Source organism: Bos mutus, chromosome 19, assembly GCF_027580195.1.
Source record: "Bos mutus isolate GX-2022 chromosome 19, NWIPB_WYAK_1.1, whole genome shotgun sequence".
NCBI classification, from domain to species: Eukaryota; Metazoa; Chordata; class Mammalia; order Artiodactyla; family Bovidae; genus Bos; species Bos mutus.
The window spans coordinates 48239718-48258148 of record NC_091635.1 but is presented as its reverse complement, the minus strand read 5'-3'; the positions used below and the strand labels follow the sequence as shown (position 1 = coordinate 48258148).

The 18431-nt window shown below is 38.3% G+C and overlaps 1 protein-coding gene across 1 annotated transcript in view; it reads right to left on the bottom strand.

Moving 5' to 3' along the window:
• SYNRG (synergin gamma) overlaps nt 1–18431 on the bottom strand; it is an 87657-nt gene that overhangs the window by 31757 nt on the left and 37469 nt on the right. Inside the window, 5 exon segments of the mRNA XM_070390501.1 lie at nt 6466–7041; nt 7044–7412; nt 11573–11635; nt 11771–11889; nt 17956–18089. Coding sequence (XP_070246602.1) covers nt 6466–7041; nt 7044–7412; nt 11573–11635; nt 11771–11889; nt 17956–18089 — 1261 coding nt within the window.

Genomic DNA, 18431 nt, shown 5'->3' with positions numbered 1-18431 from the left:
TGGTAGCAATTTTCATAGAGACCAAAGATAAATTTAATAAAAAGTTAAGCTCTTGTTCAACCACAACTAAGTTGCTATGGTAATAAAAAAGATCCTCTGTGCAATTATGCAACAAGAAAAAACAAGTTAAAAAAAAAAATCCAGAAATGATTGTAATATAATCAGGTAAAAGGCATTATAAACACTAAGGGAATACCTTAGTTGAAGAGCTTTCAAGTATTTTGTGTAATACTTTAGGTCTTCAACAAATCTTATTTTTACTATGAATGATAAACACAATATTTTGCTTTTTGGAACAACTCACGGAAATGACCAATCAAAAGACTAAAATGGAAATATTTTGTATTCCAAAAAATAATGAAGAGTAATTATACAGGATATATGAAAGTTAAACCTCAAGGCTGATTTTTAAATTTTATTTTTGCTTATTTATTGGCTAGACAGTGTTAAAAAAAATAAGTTAATAAAGTGCAATTCATTTGGACACAAAAGGAAGTACTGCTATTATATAAGGAACATAAGAACACTGTATTCCTAAACCATAGCACTTTATAAGCAATATAAAAATGAGTTGTATTTCCTGGCATGGTGAATATTAGTAAACCATTTTTTTTTTTTTTTTTGATGTGGTGAATCAGTTCACTAAGCATAGGTTAAACCAAGAAAATTCTTCATTTCCCACATTAACAGTTCTGTTTTCTAAGCAATCAAATGATATGTATTACTGTATGTTGGTCTCAAAAACATTAAAGATTCTGTAAAACCTACAACATGAGTGATGGAAAAACAACATGGAATAACCCATATTTTATATTGTAATCACTGAAGTTACTGTAGGTGAGTTTTCAATTTGACAGCTGAATTCTGAAAACTGCAGGAGAAAAAGGAAAAGAAAACAGAATGGATGTAATAAAAGGAGTAGAGAATCACTACTATGTTTCCAATTCTACTGGAAAACTCTTGGGCTGTGCTGGATTGAACTGCAATTGCATACAGATAATGCACCAAATCGTGTGCTTTAATATACTTATTTGTTTGCAACCAGCAATGTCCTATTACCAAGCCAGAGGAATAAACTACACCATCTGCTTTCCATCGTGGGTCTCAAATCAAGACATGGATTTCCTGCTTATGCTGGCAAGTAACCCCATCAGTCTCTCCCACAACCTCTATTCAAATCCCATCTGAACGGATGTTGTACATGAGAACAAGGTATTTCTTGGAACAAAGAATGTGAGCTGCTACTACAGGATGCAGAAGGCCACGCTGATTTCCATGGATCTTTTCTAAAGCTGTAAGCATGTGCCCAGGTGATAAAGAGTTATTAGCTTTTGAGAAAAGCATTTAGAAAAAGAAAAGAGATACATGTGCAAATTCCAGCACTCCTCAGTGTTTAACAGAGCAATAAAAATGTTCGTTGGACTAAGGAATTTCCAATACTGCTTTAGTCCAAACTCCGTTTTACCAAAGCAAGTCATGAAATATTCATACACTTAAACTTCTGCCCGTTTCTGGTCTTATTCTTCCTTCTGAGATCAATCATGTTCACAGTCTCTGTTAACTGTAGAGCATGGTTTGACTGTATTGTCTTAAGGATCAAACACCCAGGTGGTGTTGTTAAAGAAAACAGGAATGAAAGTGGTCACAGTGTAAGCATGACAGGGATAAAATGCTGCTGCTTAATCACCTTCCAGTGTTTTCCAACCTGCATAGAAACCGACCATTCTTCATTTGTACAGATCCATGTAAATCTAAGGTTTAAGTGCCGTCAGGCTATCAGTCAGCACCTGCAGGTTTCTGGGTCAGTGTTTTAAGTCCAATTGGAAAAAAAAAAAAAAGGTAATCCTCTGGATATTTTTAGTTGGAGGAGGCAGAAGGCCATGGAATAGTGCCAAGACATACCGTGGGACGTGGTCATCATTAAAAAAACATTAAATGCGCACAGAAGATGGCAATTACAACTGAAGCCTTCGGGCCACACAAGGGAGAGGGCAGCACCCAGGAGAACCTCCTATGTATATCACCCCATATACAGTGACCCTATACAGCCAACATTTTCCAAAACTACTTATGAAAAGCATTCAACTGATGGAAAAACGAAGCTGGAAGCTCTTTAAAACTAAAATGGCTTGATTTTTTGAGCTACTTTAGGATTTAGCCCAGCTTTTTTGAAATTGACAAAATTATCACCATGTTCATCAGCTACTTTTAAAAATCAGTAGGGATTTTAATGAGAAAAACAGAGTGACTGTAAAATGTAAATACATCTGAATAATTTCTCAGACACCGAAGTGCGAAGTCAGGCACTAACCACATCTCACTTTACTTGGCATGGGGGCAAACAAAATAGTATTTTTTGGTTTGTTGGAACTTACAGAAGAGAATATAGTCCTTCAAATATTTACTGTGAGTTTATATTATTATATGTATTATCAAAACTTTCTCCCTAAAAAGTAGTGTTACTTTTATTGAGTAATTGTTCAATTTATGAATGTGATTATGTTTTATGCACAGTTATGTTCATTTTCTGCAGCCTGATTTAAAGGAGAAAGGAGTTAAAGCAGCCCCAGATGGACCACTCTACCACTAAACTCCAATGACAAAAGAATTCCTTCACCAAACCCAAAAGACTGGCATAAGAAAATTTCAAACAAAAGGCAACTGATATTATTGCTAGACAAAAGCTACACCAAAATCTTTCTTCCAAATTAGTTAGCACAGATCATAATTAAAACATAATATGATTACACAAGGTTTTGCAAACCAAGTATTATTCAACTTGCTAAAGCATTATGCTCTGGAAAACACAATATTTTGAAGGGTAGACCCACACTTTCTTAGTCTCAATATGCAATCTCCACACCCGCCCCCTCCAACAGCATACTTTAGTTACTGAAAGTAATCTCTCAGGAATTCTATTCAAAATCTTCACCTTCAATGGTTTAATTTTCTTTCTGACTCAAATTTTTAAAAGGAAGTGTCAAAATATAAGAAAAAAATTAAAACCATGGAAATAACTCCTTTTCCCCAAAGTTTTTCACTATTATTATACTCTAAAATGGTAAAAAAAAAAAAAAAAAGCGTCCAAATTTGGCTTACTCTTGTGGCTGACTTTCATGGGTCTTTCTAAAAAAAAAATTCTTTTCTTAAAAATGCAGAGTTAAGAACTTGCCTCACGGACTAAGTTAAAAAAGACCAAAGGAAGGTGGCTTCATAATACATTCTGAAGCTGGAAAGGTAATGCACCCTACAGTTAGAGGAGGAAGTACTCAACTTCACACTCAAATCAAACTCAGTCCTGGACACTCCAGTATTAACAATGAGCACTTTCCACTGCAGAGATTATCTATATTTGGTTCACATATACTCTGTTCAGAAGTCCATCTCAATATCTTTTGATAATTTATAAATACCTAGTTATTAACAGATGTGGCCCTCTTTCCCCAACACTAAACTGAGGTCTTTCCTCTCTCAGTTTAACTCCTAGTTGAGGCAGGCTCCAAGATGTTTACAAAGCAATAAAATCTACTCAGTTTTGTCACTAGAGGTAAGGAATAAAATTTCTAACATGTAACATAATGTAAGGTTTATACTTTTTAAATGTTTTAAGTTATATTTTAATCCAGTGCCATGTTAAACAGTTATATCAGTGGAATTATAAGAAGAAAAGGCTAAAATGTACCAATACTTTCTTAGGAAAAAGGTGTTTGAGGAAACAAAATAAACAAAAAGGAAAAAACCCTCAAACCACAGGAGGGTTTAAATTTGATATGGACCAGGTATTTTTCTTTGGTCTAACCCTGAGAAGTATAAATTACACACATCCCCACACTTTCAAAATATGCCAAAGAATTATTTATTAACGTAAGACTTACAGATCACAAAAGAGAGTGATACAGAAGAGCTGGAAAAAAAGTCATCAGAATAAGCATGCAGATCAGTATTTGCAGAGGAATATACCAAAGCAAGTTTGAAAAGGCACATTCACACAGAAAATGTCCCAATTGAAAAAAAAAAAAAAAAAAGACATCAGAAAAGCAGCCAAAAAATAATAATAAGGCGCTGATTAAAATACAAAGATTTTCAATGTCAAAGAAGAGCTACTTTACAGGTAGGTAAGTAGGTAGCTACAGAAGTCTTGCTAACCCTTTGACAGTGTCACAAAGAGGGTCAGCTCTTGCTGCCAACGAAACCAGATGATCCCAATGACGGCACATCAAGCTGCTATAGTGCTGAGAGATTCAATTTAGTGGGGGTGGGGGGGTGGGGGGGAGTGGGGGTGGGGACAAAAGCAGCCTAGTTGAAATTATATGCAGCAAGGGTTCAAAGGGTTAAATGTAATAATATGCAGAGAAATCAGGCAATGTTATTAGTATTATCTACCTTCCATACAAAGAATCATAGCAGGAGTTAAAAGAGACAGTATCCCCTTCAGAGTTAAGTTAGGGTTTCCAAACAGGATTAAGGTACAGAGATAAACTACTAGGTCTTATTCTCTCTTCATCGGGTCACTTCTTATTTCTCGGACAAAATGTACCTTTCAATCCACAATCTAAGAGAGCAAGAGCTACTGTGGTCAAGATGAGGATAATGTAAAACCAAACTGCACTGGAGAAGTCTCTGTGATTTACCTTCTCCAATACATTCACGCAGCACTTCTGCTCAAGAACAATACAGCTCATTGGTCAGACTTCAACCCCTTTTACAACCACTCTAAAGGGATACTGCTCCTTTCGGACAGGAGGTTTACAGATCAAAAGGAGAGAACAATCGGCTTTTAAGAATATCCTCAAATTGAAGAAACTTGGCTTGAACATTACAGGTTCCAAGCTGGGAATGTTTCAGACATACATACTAGGACATGAGCACAGAAGATTATCTTAACAGGTCAATCAGAACAAACTCAGTCACGAAACCAACCTCCCCTCCCAAAATGGGGGGAAAAAAAAGACATCCCAAGCCCAGATTAGACTCATCTCATAACAACATCTAGTTTGGCACTGTGAAAGAATAGAGACTCACTTTCAGAAAAATAGCTTCTAATTCATACCTTCAGAGTCCAAAAGGCTAGTGTAGATATTATGAGATTTTAAAATAAAAAGTCACTATTACTGTTCAGAAAACAGAGCACTTTGCAACCGACTGCTGTAGCTTAAGCAGCTCATACAAAAAAGAGAAACAGAATCTCTCCAGCAAACAAAGAGCAGCAAAACAGAAAAAAGAAAAACATCTGAAGAAAAGTACATTAAAAAAAGTAGACAGGCAGGGGCACAAGTTGCCCTGCAGACAGCCCACTGCACTAGGCAAAGGCCTTAGCAAAGAGCCCGTGGAACACAGCACTCCTCCAATACCTTGCTCCCGATTCAGCACCCTGTTTAAGACCATTTCCAACATCTCAACAGCCAAAGGATGGATGTAATTTTGTTTTCTGACTTGACCAATTTGATGTATGCAAAAGCCGTCATACTTTACAACTTCTGCCTCAATCTGTAAACTTGGGAGTGTCTTATGTGTCTCTCTCTGGTTAAACAACAATGAACCCTTCACACATGTATGCATTTTTCTGGAATAATACAGTAATGCTGAGATATTTCTCATTATTAAAGGCCACAAAATAGGTGTATTTCTATATATATATCAAAGAATGAAACAAAATAAAGACTAAGACACTTGGGAATCTAGTTTTTCTGACAGGAGTTGGACTAGAGAATCAACTGCTACATGTAAATCCACATGGAATTTAAACAGGGTTCCCTTCTAAGATTTCTCAAACGTTTTCTGAGGAAGTTAGTAGTTACCCTATCCTACAGTCTACAGACCTGTTACGATTTAATACTTCTAGTCGTAGCGTTAGCACTGAAAAGCTTACCTGAATCCCACTAACAACTGGTGCCCTTCTCCTTGCCAGGCCCTGGCACGCCGGGCACCCACACACAAGCTCTTGCCCTCTGCTTCTCTTGCAGGGATCTGGCAAACTGCAGTACCACTGGCTAGACACTTTTACTTACTTGGCCTAACACGAGTTGGTTTCTGCAAACCAAAAAGAATCCTCTGTGGGCAGCTGACAAACATACCCCGGAGAAGAAAAAAGGAGGAAACACTGACCTCACTCACAGAAACAGAGGGACATTACTGACACCGCAAACATCTTTATAAAATTTCTGGCAATGTGCGGCTCGTTTAGCAGTGGATTTTGATGTGCCTCGAACACCAAGCTGGTGTCAGGTTTCAAACGTCAAACTATTTTAGCTATCCAAGTTTCACTGTATTCACAGTTACCACATATCTGAGTAGCCAGAGAATCAAAAGCAACACTGCTTTAAGGGGACTGGCAATGAAGAGGTTAATTATCAGACATTCATGAAGGTTAAGAGCCAGAGCCTTCCTCTTCTGTAAATGAACACCCACAGAACCACCTCTGACATCTGCGTCACCATCACCAGAGTAATCTCACCAATTCCTCACCTGCGGCAGGAGGATGCTGGCCGCTAACTGTCGGTAAATCCAAAGAGCTATCAGACATGACATGCTTAAGCTCGCCTCCCACATCAGCCAGTTTCATGTCAAACTGAACAGAGAGCGCGTCTTCCGAGTCCTCCTTGCCGACACTGCTGCCCCCGAGGGAAGGGAGATCGAGGGACTTCACCGAAGCAGAGTCTTCTTTGGTGTGTCTGAAAGCCACCGCTTTCTCTCCCAGGGATTTGTCCGAGTTCACGGAGGAAAATTTACTGGAGTGGAAGTCAGCAAAATCATCATCGCTCTTGCCCGAAGAAGTGCTGTCTTTCAGCTCTTCACCACCTAGTCCAGATCCCTCGAGAGAGAGCTGTTTGAAGACGTCATATTTCGTGGACGTAGCAGCAGAGTTTTGTCCACTCTTCCCTGCGATGCCTGTGCTGCTGGTTAGAGGACCAGGACTAGCTTCCTCTTTAAGGGCCTCATATTTGTCATCTGCCTTTTGCTCCGACGAAACAGAACTATTACTGAAAGCCATAAAATCTGCAAAGTCATCCTGTTCCCCGACAGAGGCTGGACTAGAATATTCCCGAAAAGGTTGAATTCTCCAAAATCATCAGCCAAACTAGCAGTCTTAGTTGACACCAATGCTGCACTGGGTGCCGCAGACCCTGCTGGCTGGGGTCGGGTGGAAACGGGTTTTGATACGCTGAATGCAGCTGAAAAGGACAATGGTTTCTCGTTGCTGCAAGTAACTGAGGAAAACATATCTAGGTCTGCTAAGTTCAGAGGATTTTTCACTTGTGTTTGTGGTTTCTGTTGGGTAGCTCCTGAGGGGAAGGTGGCTGGAAAAGGCTTGTCTTTTGCTGGTGGCTCTAGTGGTGAGATACTATCAGCGGTTTTAAAATCAGTGAAGCCATCGTCGGTCCCTGCAGATCTGAATTCCGCAAAGTTTTCTCCTGAAAGAAAAAACACAACCAAATACAGAAGAATGCCAAGCTGAAAGGCACACGATGCAAAGCGCGTTACAGAACAAGCATATTACAGACATTTGCCCCACAGGCGTCACGCTATTAACCACTAGTTTGATGATACCCTACACCATGTACCCCTTTCGTTTCCACACTGAAGGCTAGCGACAGGGAAACAAATGAAAATCAAACTGAACACACATCATTTTCATTTTCTCATTTCAGTGTGGTAGGTCTGTACCAGCGCCCTCAACTGGCCGGAAGCATTGCTCTCAGGATGTTTCCTCACTGTGGCTACCCAGCCAAGCCTCCAGGAGAATGAGAAATGGGCGCTGGAGGTACCCGAAGAGAGGCGTATTAAAATCGTGGCCCTTTAACGATAAAATGTGATTTTTACAGTGATAAAATGTGATCACACAGTGATCAATCAGGAAAAAAAATCACGGTACCTATGAAATATTACAAAGAACCCTGCATCAAATATTTAGGATGTACAAGACTCTGCTCAGTTAGGCACTTAAAGCTTATGCTTAGATACTATGTGGTTTGCTGAAGTATACAGAGGCATTAATTTGAAGGAAATTTGGTGAAAATTTCTGAAAAGGCATCTACTTACTTGCAAAGCATTTTTGCTAAGGGCATATTATAAAGTATTAATAGCTTCTCTCCACACTGTGCGACAAACAAACTGAATCTTACAAAAAGTAAAAAATCTACAAGTACTTGGGCTTTTCTTGAAGTCAGCCATCTCACGGTACCAATCAGCTTTTGTTCCTATTAAAATTCAAAGGGATCTGAACACAAATTCTGTTATTAAAATATTTCGAGGGTTGGATTTAAACTTTATTTTATACTGGGCTACTCTGGGGATAGAGGTACTGACAGAATTTATTTTTTTAGTTAGAGAAAATAGGTAATAAGGTATTTCTCAGAAATAAACAGATGCAGTTAAGATACTGGTCAAAAAAATCTGGGCTATGGTTCTTAATAGCGTTTCTATTCTTTATTATCACAGTCACATTATCACTCGGGCTTCCCTGGTGGCTCAGACAGTAAAGAATCCGCCTGCAATGCGGGAGACCTGGGTTCAGTCCCTGGGTTGGGAAGATCCTCTGGAGGAGGGCATGGCAACCCACTCCAGTATTCTTGCCTGAAGAATCCTACGGACAGAGGAGCCTAGAGGGCTACAGTTCATGGGATCACGAAGAGTCGGACACAACTGAGCAACGAAAGCACAGTAGAGCATGTAATCACTCACAGGCATGACATTAGGACGTTCAAACAATCTCCATTTTCTAATAGCACCTGAAGGTCTCCCATAAAATCCACTAGGTTATACCAGGTAATGAAAACCAGAGGTAAACCAATTATAAATACAGCTATACTAACATCACTAGTTATTTAAAAATACGAGTGTGATTCTGGAGAGTTATAAACCGAAACACAAGAAGCTTTAATTTCCTCATCTACTTTTTAAAATTATATTTTCCCTAAAAATGAGATAAAGAAGCATATAAACTAGAAAAATGTATGTAAAATAAAAATATAATTCTGAAAATTATCATGAAAATAATACAGGCTTTAAATAGTCTGTGCTTGTAACATGATATATACTTTGATATATCACATGAAAAAAAGCATGGGAAATACTGGAAGCTTATTTTTCTTCCTAATCTGAGATGCCTAACCAATCCACCAGCATAATCTATCAACACAGAGAAACCTGTTTACTATTACTAGGGAAATTTTAGAGAGAGAGGAAGAGCATTCAGAGTTTCTATAGTTTATGTTTTCATACATACCACTAATAAAACTAAAGTCAATTTCACAAATTGACAGGAGAAGCAGATACAAAACTTAAAAAACTGCCCTAGAATTTTAGGCAAGTATATCACTGATATTTATTTCTGTAAAATAAAAAGGTAACAAGCAGCCAATTTTGTCAAAGCCTAAATTTTTGAAGTGCTGCTTTAAAATATTTGTGAAATTGACAAGTTTTGCTTGGTTATTTTGTAAAAGAAATCACCACAGCAAACTAAACTTACTGAAGTAGTGTAAATGTTTCCACTAGAAATGTAAGCTGGGTGAAAGGGTTAAAAAGAAATAAAAATGGGTGGGTTTACATGTTCAAAAACACAGGAGATTTTGGGCAAATGAATTAGCCACAGTTATTGGACGCTTGCTTATCAGGAGGTACATAAAGCATATGACTTCGTGGCTACCTTTTCAGTCCCACTTCTGAATCCTCATTAAGTTTCCTGACCTCTACTTTCTAGGCTCTAAAAACATTTCAAAAGATATCACTTTTTGCTAAAACTTAAACAAAAAGTGTCACTTCTCTACACAGTATATTTTCTGCATCTACTTTAATTTATTGTTTAAACTATAGGGGTAGTAAAAAGGAAACATTATTAAACTCGGTCATTTGGACTTAAGAAACTACACCTCTGCCGTAACAGTAATGAAGCCAGTCCAACTTTTTTTTTTTAGTGTTTATATAATCGAATGACAAAGAATTACTGAAATAAAATTGCTAAATTCTACACAAAACTGATTATTTGACTAATAATAATATTTTATCAAGGCAAGGCAATAATATTTTAACCCTTTGTGTTATTACCTTCTGTATCAAATATTTTAAAAAACCAATCCACCTCATCAGCTTTCTGCAAAGTTCACCTTTAACATGAGAGCCCCAGTCAACTGCAAAAGTGTTATAAGCCAACAAAGTTTCATTCCATGAGTCAGATGGCCTTCAAGGAGGTTTAACTGTCACACAATCATCTTCCTATTTTACTTCAAATTTTTGCAGTCCAATGTATTCTTAACAAGAGTAGAATTAAAATATATTCTCCCAAAATGAACAAAGTTGGCATCGGTACATGGAGAGGCTTAAAGGTAAGACTGGAATGAGAGCATGACCACAGCAACGACTGTCTGGGGTTCTGTCAGGAAGGTACTGAGAAAGCAGGGCCCGGGTGTACTGCTTACGCTGTGGGGGCACCACAGCGTTTCCCAGGAATAACAGAGGTATCACCCAGCCGCTAACACCAGAGCACAGAAAGAACCGTGATATTAACCCACGCTCTTTACTCCAAACTTGCCTTGGCCCAGGAGTTGATGACAGCAACACCAGGAGTAAATGCCAAACCAACAAACCTAAGGTCCCTCTGGGGTTTATCTTTGTACTCCTAGTACCTAATACAAGCACTGAGCCATTACATTCTACACTATGACTAGGAAACCCAAGGAAACAGTTCTAGAACCTAAGAGCTGTAAAATACTGAGTATTTCTAGAGATATTTAAGCAGAATACTTTCTGTTGATAGTTTAAATTTCACACGTATGCCTTATCCCTCCTGTAACTTCCCTTCACCTCCCTGAACCCACCCCATTACTTGGAGAGAAGGCTGGAACAAATGACTGTGGAAAGATGTCCCAACTTTGAGTGCCCAATACAAAAAGGTAGAATGTGGTACTGTCCACAGGAAGAACTCCTCAGTAGAGAACATGAATTTCACAGCATGCATTGGTTAAGTTTTAAAGGACGTCATTTGACCTATGGATTATCTAAATCCTACACATGAGGTTTCTAGCAGGATTTTGCCACAAATAAAACTTTTGGTCTTTACATATATGGCTCTCAAATTATCACTCTAAATTCCCTTCCACTCTGTTTAAGTCCTTCTATTAGAGATGGGAACCACATAGGCACACAAACCCCTCTCAGTCTTCTCATTAAATTACAGCTAATTTTGAAAATCTTGAGGCATACGGACTGGTTGCTGCTGCCTTTTGCACAGTCCACAGATGGCCGCACTGCCAAGAGCTCCAAGTCTTACCGAGCGTTAAAATAACTGAAAGTGGCCACAGGAGCCTAAGGTGACTTGAAGGCTTCTGGTGAAGGGGAATGCACTGTCTTCAAAGGAAATTGCATCAATTTGGGGTCTGCCCTAATTTTTAGAAAATAATTTCCAATAACTGAACCACATTTCACTTCCTTGTAATTTCCAGAGCCACAAAACAAAACAAAAACACAGCCACAACAGTAAAATATAAAAGAACATTTGGGATGTTAGTGAAAGAATCATAAAAATCTCTTATTAAACAATGAAATAATTCATTCATTTAAGGAATCAAAAACTCACCCAAAGATTTATTCTCTGCTGTCTGTTCGAGTTCTCTGAAAGCACTATATTTATCACCAGGCTCTATGATGAAAAGACAGAAGCTCAATTAAGGTTAGGAACCTTGAGATCACAACTCAAGGACATTTACCATAAAAGGTCACCACTAAAAACTAAGATTTACATTCACAGGTTCATGAATTTATGAACTGCTTTTACCTCCAAACGGAACAGTATTTTCAGAGGGCTTGTCAGCTGCAATTCCTTTAAACACAGCATATTTATCCATTGAAGCTGATGCTTTAGTTCCAGGAAGAGGCATCAACAAAGAAGGGGCACTAAAAGGGAAAAAGAAATATTTCTTAATGACTAGAACATTGTCTCCCTACCATGTCATCAAGGAAGAACTTAGAATTAAAATGGCACACAGATACCTAGTAAAAACTCGTGGCTCCCTGCTTTAAAGAAACTATGTGTACACCACATGTGACCAAAGACATTTTTTTTTCCTTGAAAAAAATAGACTGAAACAACATTCAAGCAGTAATTCTTTCCTTGATTATGTGAAGAGGGGTCAGATCCATGCTGACCATCTAAATCATCTTTTAAGCCATAAAAACCCCTGGAGTGGGATTTTCTGGTGGTCCAGTGATTAAGAATCCGCCTGCCCATGCAGGGGACACGGGTTCCATACATGCCACAGGGCAGCAAAGCTTGTGTGCCGCAACTACTGAGCCCACACTTTAGAGCCCGAGTGCCGCAACTCCTGAAGCCCGCACTCCTAGAGCCTGTTCTCTGCACAGAGAGAAGCCACCGCGGTGAGAAGCCCGTGCGCTGCGACCAAGGGTCACCTCTGCTCTCCGCTACTACAGAAAGCCCATGTGCAGCAAGGAAGACCCAGCATAGCCAAAAAATAAATTAATTAATTAAAGAAAAAGACCCACTGGAATGGCATTAGAAATATTACAGAACAACGACCACCTGCAATTTTATATTTAAATCTGTGAAAGTGATAAACACATAAATCTGTGAAAGTGAACTGCTCCAAGTACGTAAACCTAGTATTTTAAATTATGTTAAGCTTCATGTAAATTATTCTCTCAAATGGGTTCACAATGCAGAGGCGGAATAGTTAAGATAAAAATCTATTTCTGCAATGCTGTTCAACCAAGATGCAAACTGTCCCTCTTGATCATACTACACTGCTTACTGGCAGGAGTTCCCACCTATGATAAGCAGCAGTAAGAGTTAATACATTCAATCTGTATTATTACAAGGATCACATCAAGAAGTTCCAGAAGCTATCTTTGCAGCAAAACAACAATCACTTCAAAATTAGACAGATACTTTTGCCTGTGGACACATTTCCCTGCTGAATGGAAAAACAGTGTAATGAGTAGTATCTGTGTGGGTAATTCTTGGATGGCTTAAACACAAACTACAAAAGCTTTGCCTTTTTTTTTTTTTTCTTATCAGACCCTGGCAGCTCCCTGGAAGAACCACCTTTACATATGAATGACTACATTCCACTACTAGTTTGTGGCATTCAATACCACCATACATGCAAGTTATATAAATGGATTTCTATTGAGTTCTTTGCCCTGGAGCAAAAATCTTTCCATAGTCATTTAAATCTTCTTATCAGTGGCCTACAAGCAAGGTAAAAACCCAGCTCATACACATGCGTGCTAATGGGCACCCACAATGCTGGAGGAGTTAGTGCTTCCAAATACTATCATTTCACTCCACTACCAGGCACCTTCTACACATTTGATCTGGCCAAACAGGTCACTGTTTATACAGAATAGGTGGGTTTTTAACAGTTCCATAAGTAATTAAATGACAACTCATTGAACAGAATGCTGCACAGGAATAAAGGTAATCAATGTCTCAGGAAAAAAACCACAGAGTTGAGTGATTTTTCATGATTTGCGAGTGTTAGCTCTGGGCTTTTAAAGTCTATTGTAAAATCTACTAAATGTGATATTTATTTGAATATCATTAATTTAAAGATTATTTTCAGAAGTAGGAAAAAATAGAGGCTCTTTAGGGTAAGGAAGCAAAAAAAACCTATGACTCAGATTGTAATTTTACACATATTAAAAAGACATAATTTCAGTTCTATCCTTGAAGCAATTACTAAATAAAACTGTAATCATTATGAAAGTGTTTATGCCAGTCATGTAACATGTTTCATGTTCCAAACATGGAAATGGTTATTACGATTGTTTAATACTAATGAAAGGCACTCAGTGAGAGAGGCATGTCGTTTTAAAATTTAAGAACCTGCATTCTATTGAAAGATGAGACTTAAATAATTTAGTCACCAAAAACTGTTTTCTTCTTTTTCTCTAGTTATCATTTAGGTTTTACAGTTACTCCGTGCGGCTGCGGTAGATGATTTTACCTAGTTGCTCACCCTGCTAAAGAAATCCATTTCAAAAGCAAAACAAGGACTTCCCTGGTGGTCCGGGGGTTAAGAATCTGCCTGCCCCTACCAATGAAGGGGACAGGGGTTCATTCCCTGATCCGGGAGGATCCCACACGCCATCAGGCAACTAAGCCTGTGCACCACAATTATTGACTCCACGCTCCGCAACAAGAGAAGCCACAGCAGTAAGAAGGCTGCACTCCAAACCTAGAGAGTAGACCCCACTCACCACAAACAGAGAAGGTCATGCACAGCAACCAAGACCCAGCACAGCCAAAAATATATAAATTTTAAAAATAAATAAAAATAAAAAAGCAAAAGAAAATAAGCCAACTCAAAACCCCCATGTGCTTTAATCCTTTTGAACTATTCTAGCATCAGCACCCCATGTCTGCTTTGTTTTACTATATGTGGTTCCCCAGTGCCTGGCACACAGCAAGTATTTTCCAAATGGATAAATGAATGATGTTGCTCCCTTCCAGATGCCCTTTCGTGCCAGGTCTCCAGGACTCTGACATCCAGTTCAACACTGAGTCCAACCAATTTCTCAGATAAACCCTTCTCAGTACCTGTCACTCTAAACTGAGAGCATCTCATCATCTCACAACAGGATTACCATGGAAGCTGCATTTATCCCATACACAGTAGCAAGAATCACTTTCACCATGCCACTTATTTCTAAAACGCTTTACAGATTATGTCACAAATCATAAGGCAGTCCATAACCAGTGCCTGCTCTTAATGTCATTTTTCCCCACAAACGATACTCTCCGCTCCAGCCTATTTCTAACACTTTATTTGCCTTTTCATCTTCTCGAACAATGCCTATTTTTTGGTTATAAATGCTGCCCAAAGTGGTCTTACCTAGCCTTAACTATTTATATCATGACTTAACAAATATCCTTTTCAAATAATTCACAATATGGAATACAGATCATCATTAAGATAGGGAATTCATTACACATGAACATACACATGACTGAAGGAGCAATTCTAAGAGAGTTTTATTAGACAATATAAATACTCAGATAAAGCTAAGCATCTTTAGAGCAGGAACTGTGCCTTTTGCTTCTGTATTTTATTTCCAGTGACTACCCCAATGTCTGGCGCCCAGCAGATGCTATGTAAATGTGTCTGAATGAATAAACAAACACTGAGTGTGAATTCTTAGACATGAACAAATGTTTTCATGCAAGGAAACCATAGTAGCAGTCAAGCCAGAATTGAAGAAGAAAAACCTGCAAAGTTTTTTCTATACATGAAAGTAAACTATTTATGTGGAGATAATGCCACACAAAATTGCTAATACCCTATTAAACAGTTCAAGTCAGGCAACCACCTTAAAACTTTCTATGCTCAAATTTCAATTTCATCTGCTGAAGAGTTTTCTCCCAGAGGAATGAATCATCAATTTGATAAATTCAGTTTGTAACCTTCATACTACAATATATTCATCCATCAAACCTTTATGAACTACATATTGTGGGCTAAGTAATATATATAGACACATGAAATCCTATCGTCAGTTACCTACTGCCGAGGGAAGGGGAACAGTCAGGTAAACCAGTCATGGCAGTTAGGGCACAGATATTCACAAGCTGCCAGGGCAGTAGAGAAGGAGACGCCCTGAACTCATCTTGGAGGTAGGGACTGATGGAGAAGGGTTAGTAAAACCTTCCTGCATTAAATCAATTTTTGACATGGAACTAGAATTAACTCTAGAGAAAGCTTCAGATAGAAGAAAACGGGATGTAAAAAGCCAGAAGCTTGAGAGAGCATGGTCTGTGTGGCTGGAGATAAGCTGTGGGGAAATGGCAACAGTCGAGAGGGCTGGCAGAAGCCAGATTACACGGGGCCTTTTCCCACACCAAGCAGGAGCGAGGAGGGGGTCAAAAACAACACATTTCTGATTAGGTGACTGGATATGTGATTTAACAAATTTTTATTTAGCTTTAGCAGGAAAATAATGAATCGTTTTATGCAGGTAATTTGAGATGCCTAGTATTCAGACATGTTCTAGACAAGAGCAGAACAGATCAATATGTGGGATTTCCCTGGTGGTCCAGTGTCTAGGACTCCAAGTTCCCAATGCAGAGGGCCCGGGTTCAATCCCTGGTCAGGGAACTAGATCCCACAAGTCATGACTGAAGATTCCACGTGTCACAACTAAGATCTGGCAGAACCAAATACATACATATTTAAAAAAAAAAGTGTATATATATATATATATATATATATCAATTTGTGCACAGGAAAAGACCTGAGAAAGAAGGATTATGTGTTTACCACGTTAATAATACGTGTGTGGCTTGAACTCCCAGTACTTTACAGTCACATTCCTCGTATGTCTCTTCTATGTGTCATTTACAAGTGTTTGATGTAGTCTTAAAATTAGGAAAATAATTCTTTCCCTATGCCTATCCCTAAGTTGTTCTTATAGTGTCTGCAGGAAGTGCTAAGAGATAATCAACTGGTTAAAACAGAAAAGATAAGTTGCACAAACAGGAATATAAGAGAAATGGAATATGTATCCTGACAAAAACAAGTTCCCAAAACAACCAAAGAAATTCACACTGCTTACTCAAAGCCTCATATGCTTTACTTGGTGGAAGAAGTATTTATTAATGAATACTTTTAAAAGATGAAGGAGGGATTTCCCTGGTAGTCCAGTGGTTAAGAATCCGCCTGCCAATGCAGAGGACATGGGTTCGATCCCTAGTCAGGAAACTAAGATCCTATATGTCTCTGGGCAACTAAGCCCACGCATCAAAACTACTGAAGTCCATGTGCCCAAGAGCCCGTGCTCCACAACGAGAGAAGCCGCTACAACGAGAGTCTCAAGCACTGCAACTAGAGAAAGCCTGCATGAAGCAATGAAGACCCAGCACAGCCAAAAATAAGTAAATAAATTTTTTAAAAATAACAGAGGGACTTTCTTGGCCTGTCAGTGGTTAAGACTTTAACCTCCAATGCAGGAGGTGGGGTTCAATCCCTGGTCGGGGAGCCAAGACCCTACATGCCTTGTGGCCAAAAAACCAAGGCATAAAACAGAAGCGATGTTGTAACATATTGAATGAAGACTTTAAGCATGGTCCATAACAAACAAACAAAAAAAGTCTTAAAAAAAGATGGAAAGGTGTTGACCACATCCTGAATCAGTTACTGTACCTAAAAGTTAAGCTAGTACATAAAACATTAGAAAAACATTTACGCAACTTTATGGTAAAGAATCTGCCTACAAGGCAGGAGACCTGGATTCGATCCCTGGGTCAGAAAGATCCCCTGGAGAAGCAAATGGCTACCCACTCCAGTATTCTTGCCAGGAGAATGCCAAGGACACAGGAGCCTGGCGGGCTACAGTCTATGGGGTCACAAAGAGTCAGACACAACTGAGTGACTAACATTTTCACACAAACGAAAACCTCAAGGCCTAAAAGCCACCGATTTCAACTTAAACATAAGAGAGACATGAATTTTTATATTTCATGTCTATTCATATTTCATATTTCAATTTGAAATATATATGCATTTCAATTTCTAAATGATTTCTGCAGATAGTATACAATAATATATTAGTATATAGTATAGATTAGCAATAATATATACTATATTGCAACATGTTAAAATATGTACCCCTGTCTATAAAGCTTTTCAGCAGTTGAAGACCTGAATCTAATATAAGAATATGAAGTCATCCTTGCCACAAATACACTCAGTTGTAATAAATCAGGTTTAGCACAAGCAGAAAGAAATATTGTCAAGTAGGTGTATACTGGGAGGAACGGTAGAAACTGAAGTTTAAGGTGGACAAAGGGGAAAGAAGTTTGGAGAATAAAAGTATGAATACAGTGGGAATCATCTAGAAATCATGAGAGTAAGGAGTCTTAATTCTCTTTTATTTAGGCTTCTTATTGTAGACTGCCTCTTTCTCAATTATTAAATACTATATTAACGATATGCAACTCTTTTCTACCTGTTTCCATGCTGAGAATTATTTGATTTTGAAGAAGCCGGCAACTCTTGGAAATCACTGAATGAGTCATCAAGTGACCCTGACTTGGAAGCATCTTGAAAATCCTGGAAGTCGTCATCTTCTGGTTTGACCACCTAGGTTTACAGAGGACATTGAAACAGAAAATATCCAATAATAAAAAGCTAAATAACAAATATTTAACCATCAACTTCAAAGACAACCTTTTAAAATGCTCCCATTTCAGTACAAATACCTAATTTTAGGAGAACACCCTTTAGACATAACATCAGCTCAACCACTTAAGGCAAGAATGCTGCTTAGTACTTGTAAATATTCTTGTAAAAATGGTAAAAGACCGGTTTAACTTAATTTATATAATTTTTAAATAGCTGAATCACATTTAATAGATTGAGAAACTGCCATCTTTATGAAACAGTTTAATCACGTTTGTATATGACAAGTGACACAAACTTGTT